The sequence below is a fragment of the Rattus norvegicus genome, chromosome 6, assembly GCF_021556685.1.
Source record: "Rattus norvegicus strain SHRSP/BbbUtx chromosome 6, alternate assembly SHRSP_T2T, whole genome shotgun sequence".
NCBI classification, from domain to species: domain Eukaryota; kingdom Metazoa; phylum Chordata; class Mammalia; order Rodentia; family Muridae; genus Rattus; species Rattus norvegicus.
The window spans coordinates 128,883,393-128,897,524 of record NC_141539.1 but is presented as its reverse complement, the minus strand read 5'-3'; the positions used below and the strand labels follow the sequence as shown (position 1 = coordinate 128,897,524).

The 14,132-nt window shown below is 46.8% G+C and overlaps 1 protein-coding gene across 5 annotated transcripts; it reads left to right on the top strand.

Annotated features, from left to right (window-relative positions):
* Nucleotides 1-2,076: 2,076 nt before the first annotated feature.
* On the top strand, nt 2,077-8,282 carry Serpina1f (serpin family A member 1F). Of its 5 annotated transcripts, none has more exons than NM_001108054.1 (6): nt 2,077-2,145; nt 3,547-3,639; nt 4,180-4,808; nt 5,936-6,209; nt 7,022-7,169; nt 7,995-8,282. In NM_001108054.1, exons 3-6 carry the CDS (start codon nt 4,181-4,183, stop codon nt 8,181-8,183), a joined length of 1,239 nt encoding a protein of 412 aa, NP_001101524.1. In that variant the 5' UTR covers nt 2,077-2,145; nt 3,547-3,639; nt 4,180; the 3' UTR covers nt 8,184-8,282. The 5 variants fall into 5 exon arrangements, with proteins under 5 accessions (NP_001101524.1, XP_087409595.1, XP_087409598.1 ...); XM_087553469.1 differs by lacking the exon at nt 2,077-2,145 and adding an exon at nt 2,781-2,882; XM_087553472.1 differs by lacking the exon at nt 2,077-2,145 and adding an exon at nt 2,899-2,972.
* Nucleotides 8,283-14,132: the final 5,850 nt, after the last annotated feature.

The window sequence follows — 14,132 nt, the reverse complement described above, 5'->3', positions numbered from 1 at the left end:
AGTGGGTGAGAACAATCCTTGAATCCCGGAAGGTCCACTGTCATCCACCACAAGCCAGTGCCAATCGGTTCTGGGACTTGGCAGCTAAGGATCTGCTAAAAATAAAATGTAAAAACTAGGCTAAAGATATGACCCAACATCAACCAAAGAACATACACGGGGTGGACCAAGGTCTCCCCACATATATGTAGCAGATGTGCAGCTGTCTTCATGTGGGTCCCAAACAATTGGAGCAAGGGCTATCCCCAAAGCTGTTGGCTGTCCATGAGAAATGTTCTTATGCTGGGCTGACTTATCTGGCCTCAGTGAGAGAGAATGCACCTAACCTTGCAGAGGCTTGAAGGGCCAGAGTTGGGGGGGGGGGATACCTAGGGAGGCCCTCTGCCTGCTCAGAGGAGATGGGGAGAGGAGATGGGGGAAGGGTTTTGGGAGGTGGTGACCAGGAGTGAGGCAGTGAATGGATTTAAAAAAAATTTTTTTGTAAAGATATTGGTAGTGTTTACTGGGTTCAACTACCTGTACTGGGAATAGTGATTCATACCCACAGCCGTGCCACTTGGGTGATAACTATAGGAAGGCGAGTTCAAAGTCACCTTCAGACTCCACAGAAAACTTTAGGTTCAAGGCCACCTTGAGATATATGACACATAACCGTACCTAATAAGGTTTTTAAAAAACCATGAAAATACTGCCTGCCTTAGTCATTCTATTGAAAGAGCAACGTTCGATACAGATGCATGGATGGCAAACTGTCTCCCCAGATCAACTTAGTCCACAGGTTCATGGTTCTCCATGAGCCATCTAGACACTCATCCTGGCACACTGCCATGGGACACCTCACATTTTCTTGGGTTCAAGTCCCTAATGATTACGAAATAGAATGCAGCAGCAGGGAAGCTTGAATCACATACACAGGACGTTCTAAAAATAGAACTTTGAGTTTCTAACATCATCACATAAAAATCCATACCAACCTAAAATATGAAATTGTTTTTGCTTTCTTGGCCTGAGAGGAGACACAATAATAAACAGAGAGCTCATTAGGACTAAGATGTTTTATAATTCTTGAATGTGTGGATGAATGCTGTTCCTTGCTCCTTCCACCAGCCTCATAGGCCCAATTCACTTCTTGGTTTTCTGGCTACTGGATCCCTAATATAACAGGGATTCAGATGTTATTTGAATATGGATAACTGGGAAATTATTGGACAGGGCTCTACTGCTATTTTATGCTGTTTTACTTTATTGATAGCTCTGGAAATGGGTTATTACACATCCTTTTCAGACTACATTCAAGACAGGTCAGAAACAAGCTTACAGTGACTATGTACTAGCAAAGACATAACTAGTTAGGAAGACATTTTAAATTAGCTTTTCTTAATCTGAATAGACCTCCACAACCTTGAAACTTCATCATTGTATAAAGAATAGTTTGAACCAGGTTCGAATCACGTACACAGGATTTTGTAAAAATATAACTTTGCATTTCTAACATCACCACACAAAAATCTGTACCAACTTGAAAAATGAGATTGTTTTGCTTTCTCAGTCCAAAGGAGACATGATAGTAAGCAGAGAGCTCATTTGGGACTAAGGCATTTTACAATTATTGCTACAGATATACACCCGGTGCAGACTTCCTCCAGCCAGGAAGTTCCCCACTTCCCCCTAAATGGCGTCATATGAATTCATCCAGAGATCAGGTCATAGATGAACTCAAAGCTCTCATGATCTAATCAGCTCTAGAAAAATCCCTCAGATGCACCACTAGCTGTCTGCACCTCACCAATTCCCTAGGGCTTTCAAAGTCCAATCAAGTTGAATCATCAGAACCAAGCCACACAGCATATGCTCCAGCACTGTCTCTCTCCTTTATCTCAGAAGGAAGGAAAGGACCGTGAAAAGGTACGTTCACACTCAGGACAGCATGGCACACACGAGTTGAGATAAACCCCAAGCCACGTGTCCATGGATGAATGGACAGACAAGCAAAACGTACGTAGGCAAGCCTACAGCAGGATATGGTCCATTCATTTAAAAAGGCCAAGAACTGTGTCCTCACTGAGTGCAGAGTATGCTGTTACTAGATGACAGCCCCTGCAGCCTCAGGAGCCTCGCAGGCCTGCCAGGCATAGGATGGAAAAGGTGAGAGAGGCAGGATGTGCTGCTTATGTGCATGCTTTACATCTGGATCTGGGTCTGGGTCTCTGGCCCTGTATGTGTATTTTAACATGTGTATCTGAAAGGGTATTACATATATGTATGCATGAGGATGAAGGAATTTTATCCTCCCTGTCTTCTAGGCAAAACTAATCCTCCTTAGGGTGGATGCCAACATTTCTTTCTGATACCCCAAAGCAAAGACCACTTCTGAAGCTCCGGGCTATTAACCCCAGTCTGTCCTAGACAACTGGGCTTGAATGCGACACAGCACAGGTTCTAGTGCGCACATGAGTCTTCCCAGGCTGGGAGTGGGAACACTTACTGACGTCAGGCAGGTAATGATTATTAAAGATACCAAGGCCTGGCATGTGTACAAACCCATGACCTCCTCTCAGGAACTCCCTGAGGTAAGCTGCGATAGCCACAGGGCTCCCTCTGTCTTCCTTCAAGAAGGTTGGCACTGGACAGTTCTGCTTCACTAAGTCAGCTCAAGGAAAGATAACCAGGTGCTTGGTCACAGCAACACATGGCACATCTTCTTCTGGTCAGGATGACAAGCTGCCCAAGGCTCTCCTCCAGCATGAAATGTCATTACACTCATAGGGACCAAGTGTCTCCCACACTTTTCTGTGCCTATAAGTCCCCAGGCTAAGAGCTTAAGGGGAAGCCAGTGCTACATGACCAGCCCACAAGCTTCTCCTGCCTCCACAGACTACTCAGTAAGTCCTTAACCAGCCTCCTTCTGAACCCATAGGGTGGGCAGTGCCAACCTTACCACCTACCTCCATATTTCCTCCACGCAGAGGGAGGTGAGGCAGAGATTCAAGTCCTGAGGACAAATGCAGAGGAGAACAAAGTCTCTGTTCTGGGCTCTGAGCACAAAGAATACCCACTACTGAACACTGGGTCGGGTGGCCTGGTATTTTCCCTCCTTGAGAAGGTCCTGAGCTGGCTCTAGATCTCTTATCTTTGAGTGGTCTCTACCTGGGGTGGAGAGGACTGAGGAAATACCTCAGGTAGTCCTATCCATCTCCTCCATTCGCACCCAATACAGTCTCGGCTTGGGCATCCTTCCATACACAGTTCCATGCCCCTCCGCCCAAAGCCATAGACCTCAACCTGTGCTTGTGGATTCGAGGACTTACATGATTTCCACTCTCTTAGAGGAGAAAACAGGTTTTCTTTTTTAAATTGCCATCCTTAAATATGTGTTTCTCAAGACTCTCTATGGACAGCCCAGGACCCTAGGCCTCTTCCACCTGCCCCGGGGCCACCTGCCTTTGATCACCTGGGAAGAACTTCTGATCTACAAGGGAAGATGTGCTCATTAACTCTTCACTGAGCTGTTGCCTTTCTAACACCTCCGCCCTCTTTCTTATTCAGGTTCCTGCTCTGAGTCCGACCTCACCGTACTTAGGCTGGTCCTAAAGGCTGAAGCTTGCCAAACCTACAAATTTCCCCCAAGATCGCATCCAGGTACCAGTAGCCATGTCTGTATTTGTGTAACTAGTTTCACTGTGTTTCTGTTTGTGAAATGAAGCTCAGAAATTGTGACAGGTCACATGGGTTCCGGTGACATGGCTTTTTGTCAAATGGGGCAGTTTCTCTTGCATTGAATTATTGTCAGTGGGAGTGAAGTAGGACCCAAACAACCTTCTATGTATGGACGAGGCTCCGCCGAAATCCCTGCTCATGGACCTTAAACATATTCTTTAACCCCTTTGGCTTATTATGCTCTCATCAAGGAGTGGAGAACTGTGTAACTCCCCAGTTGAGACTGGGACGGGAAGGCAAGGTACTGTTATAAATCAGGTAAGTACAAACCAGGAAGACATGGCCTGCCCTGAGAGGTATCACTGGGTCTTTCCATAACGAGGCTGTAGAGAGTGCCTGGCCCAGGTTGGGCACCCAGCACAGGAAAAGGAAACTGTGGTTGCTTTTACCTGTGTCAATCATTGGTTAGTGGAAGCTGTCATGGCTCTGAATCCAGGCTGTGTTCCTCCCTCTGTCTTGCAGGATGACGGCACCCTTTTTCTCCCGTGGACTCCTCTTGCTCGTCGGCCTGTGCTGTCTGCTTCCCATAACCAAGACTAAATATGAAGACCTCTATGAAGACCCAAACATTGATCCCTTCCAGTGCCGGAAGGTGGCTCTCACCATCTCCAATATCTCCATCACCTTGTTCAAAGAGATGGCTCAACTGTCAGTAAATGGAAATATCTTATTCTCCCCTATTAGAGTCATTGCTGCCATTTCAATGCTGTCCCTGGGAGCCAAAGGTAATGAAAGCAAACGCATCCTGGAAATCCTAAGGCTCAACAAAACAGGCTTGCCTGAAGCTGAGATCCACAAGTGTTTCCGGTATCTGCTCCGTGCCATCCACCAGCCTGAACAGCTATCACCACTGAAAAGTGGTAGCGGTGTGTTCATCCACCAGGATCTGACACCAGTAGACAAATTTGTGGAAGGAGTCAAGAACCTATATCACTCTGACATCGTGTCCATCAACTTTACAGACTGCAGGAGGGCCAAGACACAGATCAACAATTACATGATGACAAAAAGCAACAAGGAAATTAAGAACATTGTCAAGAATCTGGAGAATGACACATACATGGCTGTGGTGAACTACATTATCTGGAATGGTAAGGGTGTATCACTTGGCTGAGCTTTCTCCAGGACATCTATACAAATAGATGCTCACATTCCAATGTTCTGTCTCCTGAAATCCCCAAATGGAGGGGGGTAGGATGCCTGCATGTATCTTCTTCAGTCTTTCACTGTTAAATAGCACAGTTTCCAGCAGTCAATGAGTTTGGAGGATGATGTATTAAAGCAACCCCTAGGCTGGACTTGGCAGATCATTCTCTTCTGTATACAAATACTCTTTTGAAATCTATGTGAGTAAAACAAGAGAAGAGGTAGTATTTTCTAAAACAAATTATAGCTCAGTATACATAGGGCAGTTTCCATAGGATATGAAACAGTAAGCATGGTAGAGAGGCTCAGATTTGGAGTCTGAAAACATTGGCTTCAAATGTGGCTTCCATCCATTCATTTCCTGTCTACACTGGGCAAGCCATTTTATCTGTTTGTGCGGTGACTGTCCATATCACAGAGATAGCCCATAGCTCTGAGGTAATGAAAAAAATTAGTAAGGTGGCACAGTGCATGGAACTTTGTGGAACAAAGACACTTGATCAACTAAATGACCCCAAGCATGACCAGGTCCTGCTTGGAACTGGTAAGGTCAGGAGCAGCTGTCCCCAGGGAGTCTATAGCCTGGAGAAGAAGTCAAAGCTAAGGGCTGTTTCTCTTCACCAGAGCTCCCTTTCCCCTGGGCAAAGTCCTACCCGGCACAGCACACAAACCACAGCTTCAGTCCCTTCCTATGATCCCTTGTTTTCCAATGAAAACATGGGGCCAGAGTCTCTGAGGGGTCTACTCATTCTGATGACTTCAAGGATAGGTTTCCAAGGCACCTACCTACTCTGATGGCCAAAATAGTCATTATCTTATACGGTACCAGGAAGGCTACCCAGGCATATGCACTCTCTGTGGGCTCAAGAAAGGACTCAAGATACCGTAAAGGTTTGCCTTGAATATTGACTAAACCGTTGTCAACAAAAGACAAGGAGCCTCCAAAAGAAAGGAGTACACATGTGAGTTAGGGACCTCTGGTCATTTGCATTTGTTACTTTTTCCTTTCTTCTGATATACTCGCACAGACCTAGGCCCACCCCTGTCTCACAGCCTTCTTCATCCTCTCCAGCCAAAATTAACAGCGACTTTGGCTGCCGATCTGTCAAACAGAAGGACTATCATTTAGAACAAGGGATGACAATCAAGGTACCGATGATCCATATCGTGGACTTGAATCACTTGTTCCGAGTGGAGGATCTGTCTAGCACGGTGCTGGTGTTTACTCTGCTCGCAAGCAACTTCACAACCTACTTCATCATACCTGACATAGGGCAGATGCAAAAGGTGGAACAGAGACTGACCTACCCACACTTCCGCCGAATGAGACGACAATCTAATCTAAGGTGATCCCCAGACCCAGGAACTACCCAGAGGCACCCAACCTCTGATCATTAAATGACAAAGGCCCTGAAAGACTGACCAGAAGCTGGGGCCACAGCCACTTTGAGCTTCCAAGCAGACTCCATGTTCATTTCTGTAATTCAGGCCAGGTTCATTGACAAAAACAGTGCTCAATATAAAGAGATAAACATGTTGCCCTTGGGGGATAACACCCCATATGGATATATTCATTCCAGAGATGCAGAGGCCAGTAGACTGGCCATAGATGTAGTGTATATTATGGCTGAGCCAAGGAGATGGAGATGGCTCTCAGGCCCTGGCCACATTAAAGATTAGAGGTCAAGTTGGACAGTCCATGAGGATGTTTTGGTGACAGGAGGAACCAGTATGGAAAACCTCAGGAAATACATGCCTATAAGACTGTAAGGGCATGACTCAATTCTTTTGACACACTTGCATGGGATTTATTGGGTCTCCAGAGCCATGCTCCACAAACCAGTGCTTCTGGTGCTCTGTAAACAAGCCTGGGCCTTGCTGCCTGTTGTGTGATGTGGGCTACATGAAACACAAGGACACTCGGGCAGACCCAAGGTGAACTATAGACCCTCGCCAGTGAGCAGTTGTACTTGGCTGCTCTTGGGGTAAAATCTAGCTGAGTAAGAGGGGGTGACCAAACACTGCAGGAACATGGTTCCATGTGGACCCCCTGAGTCTGCCTGAAGGGTTTCTCTTAGGAGATGGTATTTTAGGGACCACCAGGACAAAGGTACTGGTTCTTCCACACTAAAGAAAAGCTTCCTTTTCTACACACCAGGATGGTTAATTTAGAGACACCAGAACTGTCATTGTCTGAGACCCATGATGTGGAGTCAATGATGAACCTACTAGGAATCACCTATGTTTTCAATAATGATGCCAACAGCTCAGCGGTCATGAATGACACACTTCAAAAGTCCTTCAAGGTAAGGTCACCTCACAGTCACATTCCTGGGTCTGTTTGAGTTAAACAGGGTAGAGGCGCTGCTCAGGTGTGAGGCTAAGGATAGCTAGTGGAAAGGGTACAGACCAAGGCAAGGCTGAGCTCCTCCAGAGGGAACTTCGGGATTTATCTGGAGGATGGGGTCAGAGGCCAAAGTTGCAACGGTGATTGTTGTGCTTCAGATAATAAAAGTAGCTCCCCTGAATGGCCTCCCTGAACCTCAGTCTCATAGTTGCCCAGGCCCATTGAGACCTTGGGGTTCATTTTGCTTATATTCATACAGAGAGACTTAGGCTCACTGACATGGGACATTATCCTAGAATTTTTCCATCTGTGGCATTCAGAGCAACTGGTCAACCACAAAGTCAGAAGTATTATTGAGTTTTCCAAAGATATCATTGGTTCAGGGACATTATGGGTAGTTCAGGACACTCGAGGTCCTCTTCAGAAACCCTATCCCCAGGGAGCTCACAGCTACACACTGGAAAAGGGGACTTTGTACAAAGGACATGAAATACAAACAACCCTCCTGCTATGAGGCTGTGATGTGAACTGTATCTAAAGCTGTGAGAGATGGAGTCAGGAAAGGAGCATGAAAGGGAATGGGCCAAAGCGGACAAAGACGAGAGACAGAAGGGGAAAGGGACTTTGGGTCACCACCATGGAGCAGGCAGATGGCTGGGCAGTACCATAAAGGATGGACACAAACCATTGCAGGTTCTGCCTTTGTAAGTTCCACATGAGAGCTTACCTTAGGCCAGAGCAGGTGTTGCCTGCTTCTGACTTGCTTCTGCTTCTCTCCCTACAGATGGTAAGTAAGGTCAAGCTGACCATCGATGACAAGGGGTCAAAACCTGGTAGAAGTACATGCTTCAAAAATGACGGGTCGGTCGATGTGGGTTATGTTCAGTTCAACAGACCTTTCCTAATCTTCATCAAGGATCCAACAAATGATGTCCCCCTCTTTTTAGGCAGAGTGGTAAATCCCAAACACTAACTGCTCTTGGGAATCAGCCCCTCTCCTGAGAGCCGTGATCCCTTCTTGCTGACATTAAACATGGGATAGTTTCACTCATGCCTGAGTGCAACCAGCAAATCCCTCTCTTTGTGGTGTGTGTCTGTGTCTTCCTCTGTCCTGAGGTATGTGGCATCTCCAAGTCACAGTGCATCCCAGGGTCTCCTACATCCTTGTTTAGATTTCCATGATGTCTCATCTCCAGCACTGAAGGGAGGAGACTATGGACCCTTCTGGTTGTACAGTGTCATCTCACTGAGACTGGCCTCTCCATCTCACTAGCACATGCCTGAGAAAGGCTGGAGGAGATAGTTGGTAGAACTCTTCCTCCTCAGGGCTGGAGCAGAACCCAGACTCTGTTGCTGTCATCCCTTCCCTGCCAGAGGGGACTCACAGATTCTCCAATGAACAGAGAGGTCTCTGGGTGATTTCCCTCTAGCTTCTCCTGACAATCAGGCCACTGGGTGCAAAGCCACTTACTTTATTCCCCTTGTCCTCCCTGATCATGAATCAATGCTGTATGAATGACTCTAAAAGGTCATAACAAGGATAGATACCTACATAAAAAGGACACTTATCCTTTCCCTAGGTCCCCCTGAGATCTTCCTGACATCTTATGTACCTACCCCTGCCCCATCTCCAGGCTCTCAGTGTAGTATTCCAAGGGTAAATATAAATCTAGTGCCTCATAGTTGATCTCAGGATTCACACTTGTCATCAAGGCCAAGCAGTCTGCCCCATCCTCCTCAACCCTCAACCTTGCTAATGGCCTACAGAAGCCAGAATCCCCCTCCCAGGAAATGCCTACTACCCAGACCACTTCTGTGCTGTGGGAATGCTGTCTGCTTCAAGCTCATCTGAAGATCCCCACCCTCACCCAACCCTGATTCCCTGAATAAATGTGAACTGAAAGCACTGGCTTGAATTATAAAAATTGTTACTTTTAGATTTTTAAAAAAAATGTCATGGCTGTGTGATCTCACAGGACTCAGTAATGAACTTACTCCAAGAATTTCTCTAGAAGCGACACTTCTTATACCAATGTCCTAGTGCCTCTGACCTTCACCAACTCCACCAAAGTTGAAGCCATCCTAAGGGCAGCACTGATTCTGGACTGAAGGGTATCAGGACCTGGGTTCTAGTTGAGACTGACACACACTAGATGTGTGTTCTCTGTATGACCTCTGTGAAATCATTGCACTCAGAGCCTCTGTATTGCTCTAATGTCCAAAATTTCTATTTTGATTTGGTATGTTTATTTTTTTTTCATCTCAGTATCTCTTGTGCCATCATGAGGGATGATGTGCTTCTGTTGAGAGAATTCACTGGGAGTGAAACCCCCCAGGGTGGTACTGGAAAACGTTCTTTCCCCTCAATGCCCATAGAGGCACTTCACAGATCTGATGAGAAATGAGGCACCATTCTCGTTAGCAAACTGAAGCCAAGCAAGCCAAATTGAGCTACCACTTGACAGTTATGGGGCTGCTCACCTGGGCACAAGGAGAAGCTGAGGATTAGGGTTTTGTGGTGGGCTAAAGTTTATCCAAACTTTAGGTCATTCTGGGCATCATTTCGAAACATCTCATGCTGGAGCACTCTGGCCTTGACTTAGGGCATGATGCTTCCTTGAGCCTCTCGGCTGTCGCTGGCAGCCAGTTATAAATCCCTGTCCTCGACATTCGACGTGAGCACAGAGCAAGGTCACTGGGTGACAGCCTTCATTATATGAACAGCTTTTCCTTCTGTGCCAGAACTAGGGCTCTGGGGAGAAAGTCTGTATGTTCCCTGTTGTGTGTGTATGTGTGTGTATGTGTATGTGTATGTGTGTGTGTTTCTGTCATTATAGTCTCTGTGCATGTCTATATCCATGGTAAAGAGCATGTGTCTGTCTGGAAGCCATGATACCTGCAGTGGATGGACAGGGCAGAATCAAGGGCCTTTACTCTCTCTACCTTCAAGGAAAAGCTCCTCTTTTCTGGAATGGACACCACCAGCTTTTTCTCAGCCAGACCAAAGACCCTTTCTGTGGCATTAGGCACTTGACCTGTCTCTTCTCTGTTCCAAACAAACAAACTACAATGCACCTGTGCCAGGTCCTTGTGTGAGACCTGCACAGGGCAGGAGTGGAAGCACGCATGGTCGTAGTAAGCAGTGAGCTCTCACTGAAGACACCATGGCTCAGGCACAGCCATGGGCCCCTGACAGCCGTGAACTTCTTGCCTTACTCTGCTGTTCCTTGAGGTTGACTCAGATAGCCACAGAACGTTCTCCCTTCCCTGATTCCAAAAATTCTAGCTGCTTCTTCTGCACCAAACCTAGAGAATAGCCAGGCCTCAGGTCACAGCAGCACATGGCCAGGCTCACAAGCTCCCTTAGGTTCTTCTCCACTGACAGTCCCCGGGGCACATAGGACTGAATGCTCCTTTCCCCACTCAATTCATTATTCCCCAGAGATACAGCACAAGGGACAGTTGGTGCAGCGCATCCAGCCCACGTGTCTTCTGCCAGCCTTGGGAACCCTGATTAGCACGTCTTTCACCAGCCTCCTCCTAAGCCCATGTGGGGGAGTTGCCAGCCTCCCACCTAGTTCAGTACACTTTGTACAAGAGGGAATCTGAGGTACCCAGCTTCCACTGTGGCAGAGACAGAAATAGAACATAGCCTTCATCTGAGCTCTCAGCACATAGTGGGTCTATGAGTGAGTGCTGGGCATGTTAACCTAATGACCTGCTCCAACTTACAGCACCCTCCCAGACCTAGGCTGACCCTGGGCCTTCTGCTCTCTGGTCTCTGATGGCAGAGGGTGTGAAACACACAGGACATCTGCTCCTCTTGTTCTTGCCTTACCTATTCCCTAAGCAATACCTCTGGAATCTAAGCCCAGCCACATACCCACACCTTGACTGGAATTGGATAAGCCCTAACCCATCCATCAGTTCTGGCTGATAAAAGCATAGTTCCCAAAACCGCTCCTGGCAACAGTCCAAGATCCTCTCACTCCTTTGCCTTCTGGGCTCATCTTCCCAGGGCCCCTTTGATCTCCGGAAAAGGGGAGGGGGTGTCAGGTGTGTTCATTAACTCCTCAGATAACCTGGCTGCCCCTCTGCCCCTCTCCTCCCTCTTTCTTATCTGGGTCCATGACCCCATCCTTCACCTCTGGTGCCTTCCTGGTTCCCTGGCCTGTTTCTACTGCTCTGTATCTCACTTCATCCTAGATGTTTGCAGTGCATCAGAGATGGGAGGCAGCCATGGCAGAAGGACCCATCTGAAGGGGAGCTGGGACGTGTAACGTAGTCTTTAGAGATGCAGTGGAGCAAGCCAGTCAAAGAAGACACTGGCAGGGCCAGAAAAAGATCAGAGAACTGAAAGAGAAGGCTGCAAGGGAAAACCTCAGGCAGAGGCACAGTCAGTGCGGGTGGTAAGGACTAACGTTCACGGCAGACATGGAAACACAGCAAATATAAATGGAGAGAGGCACCAAGTAGACACAGCCTTTCAGAATAAGACTATCCCCAGAAATCATCGAAAGAATTGCTGTTTGACTTTGCAAAGCATAAACAGTATATGGGGGTTAGTGCCGCTCACCATGACAGAACAGCCTTCATGTATGTATATGTACCAAACATCACAGTTCCTGACCAGAGGCTGAACAGAGTGGATGTAGGATGTAATCAGTAATCAACCAACAATCAGATAGATGATCAGTAAGGGGGCTAAGATCCAGAAGCCGTCTACTAGCAACATCGTATACGCTGCCTGCCAGTGCCTACAGACTGCTCCCCAAGGATGTGGACACCAGGAAACTAGAATGGGACCATGCAAGGGAAACAGGCTTTAAGGGAGAGAAGGGGTGAGGTTTAGAGCACACGTATGGAGTGAGAGTAAACTGGGAAATACTGGAGGTAGGAGGGTTTAGAGTCTGGAAAGGAGGAAAAGGAGAAGTGGGGTAGAGAGTATCAACCAAGACATGATAGGAATGAAGGTGCCTCAGGGAGACCTACTACATTGTGGGCTATTATGAAATGTCATAAACACAGCAAACTGAAAGTCTTGATAGCAAGTATAACCATCATTTTAAAGATTTCTTTCAAATCTGTTTATCAGGAAAACAGTAAGCCTCAAGGAGAAAACCCAGAAAATGGCTGATACTAGAAAGCAAATTTTAAAGAAAAAGAAAAGAAAGATCAATAAACCGAGATGGCCAGTGGAAATTTGTAAGATTTCCTAACTTTATGCAATTATAAAACCTGTAAGTCCAATAAAGAGCCCACCTTTCTGATCGGCACAGATGCATGGTATTGGTGTCCAGTGCTATGAGCAGGTGAGAAAGCAGACCCTGTCCTGCTGTGCAAAGCAAGGGAAGTCTGTGTAGGCTCCTAGGAAGACAGCTTGGCAAGATCTATTATAGGTAAGAGAAAAACACTCTCACTTTCAACTCTGGAAGCCCATGCCTAGGATCTTACCATCAAGAACTGTTGACACACAACATGACCTTCTTTCCCACTCGGCGTCATTCAAAGAGGGGGAAAAATCCACATGGAGTCCTTCCTTTATAACCCAGGACATCCCTGAACTGAAACATTATATGTGAGGCTGGGGAGGTGGCTGAGTGAGTAAAGAGACAGCTATGCAAGCATGAGGACCCCAGTTTGTGTTTCCAGAACCCACATAAGAGCCATGTGTGATAATATGCATGTGTGATAATAAGCGTGGGCCAAGAGATCCCTAGAAGCTTGAGAGCCCCCTAAACTTAGAGCAGCCAATAAGAGACCATGTTTCAAACAAGGTAGAAGGTAGAAAGAGAAAGAAAAGACACTTGGGGTTGTCCTCTGACTTCCATACATATGAAACAACATGCATTTCCACTCCCAAAAATATATACCGCATACATGCAAGATTTTATAAAAGGTTTTGTGGCGGCTGATAAAGGAAGATTGCTGAAAGCTAAAGGAAGTCTAGTAAAAAGAAAGCGTGTGCATATGTTTCTTCTGTGAGCATGAGTATTAATTCACCTGCCGACTGTTTACTAAGCATGCATTATGTGCCAGGCACTGGTGTGCCACCGGGAACAAGACAGACAAAAATAAATGTCTATAGGAAGGATATGGCTGAGAGATTCAGACACAGACAGCAGGGGCATGAAGAGGGGGAAGGTGATGAACCCCATGGGGAAGCGTGCTCTGCTGGATGTGGGGAGCACCAAGGTGAGGAGCCTGCCCAGATGCAGTGGTCACAAAAGGCAGCTCTCAGCAGTGCCTTTGCCCACTGCTAAGATGATATCTGGGACCTACAGTGGGAGAGAAATGATCTGTGTAGGAGGTCTGGACATCTGGATCATGTGCTGCACATGAAGAGACAGGACCACCGCACAGGAAGAGGGAAGAGGTAGATTTGCCATGGTTGAAGTCAGTGAACAGACAGTTCTCTCAGAGCAGTGGAGACTATGCCTGGGTGGGGACACACCATGTCACTTCCTTCTCTAACATTTAAAAAAACATAAATTTAAGAAGTAAATGGAAGGGTTGATGGGAAAATAAAAGGCAGGGGGGCCAGGATGCTCCAGGAGGCAGCTCTCTTCTTACCCAAATGAAGACCTAGCCTGCAGGACCTAACTTTGTCAGGTTACCTGGTAAGGGCCGTTGGTCAGGTGTTTTTTGGAGAGTTCTGAATTAGTCTTCAACTGAAGGATTTCTCAGAGCCTTTACCATATTCCCATCCAAGTGGGAAAAGAGAATACAGTGTTCCTCAAGTGTTCTAACCATGCAGGCAACTCCTTCAAACCACCTCTGCCCTTGAAATGGACACAACTCAGACAATGCTGCACAGGGAAGGCAGAGGCAGGCAGATCTCTGAATTCAAGGCCAACCTGGTCAACAAAGTGAGATCCAGGATAGCCAGGATCTATCTAAGAGAACCCATTTCCCCACCCCC

What these genes read in the sequence shown, in the direction of transcription:
- Serpina1f (NM_001108054.1), top strand. Translation starts at nt 4,181, where the DNA reads ATGACGGCACCCTTTTTCTCCCGTGGACTCCTCTTGCTCGTCGGCCTG. An exon ending in AGACGACAATCTAATCTAAG is followed by an intron (nt 6,210 to 7,021) that starts GTGATCCCCAGA and finishes TCTACACACCAG; the next exon opens with GATGGTTAATTTAGAGACAC. An exon ending in CACTTCAAAAGTCCTTCAAG is followed by an intron (nt 7,170 to 7,994) that starts GTAAGGTCACCT and finishes CTCTCCCTACAG; the next exon opens with ATGGTAAGTAAGGTCAAGCT.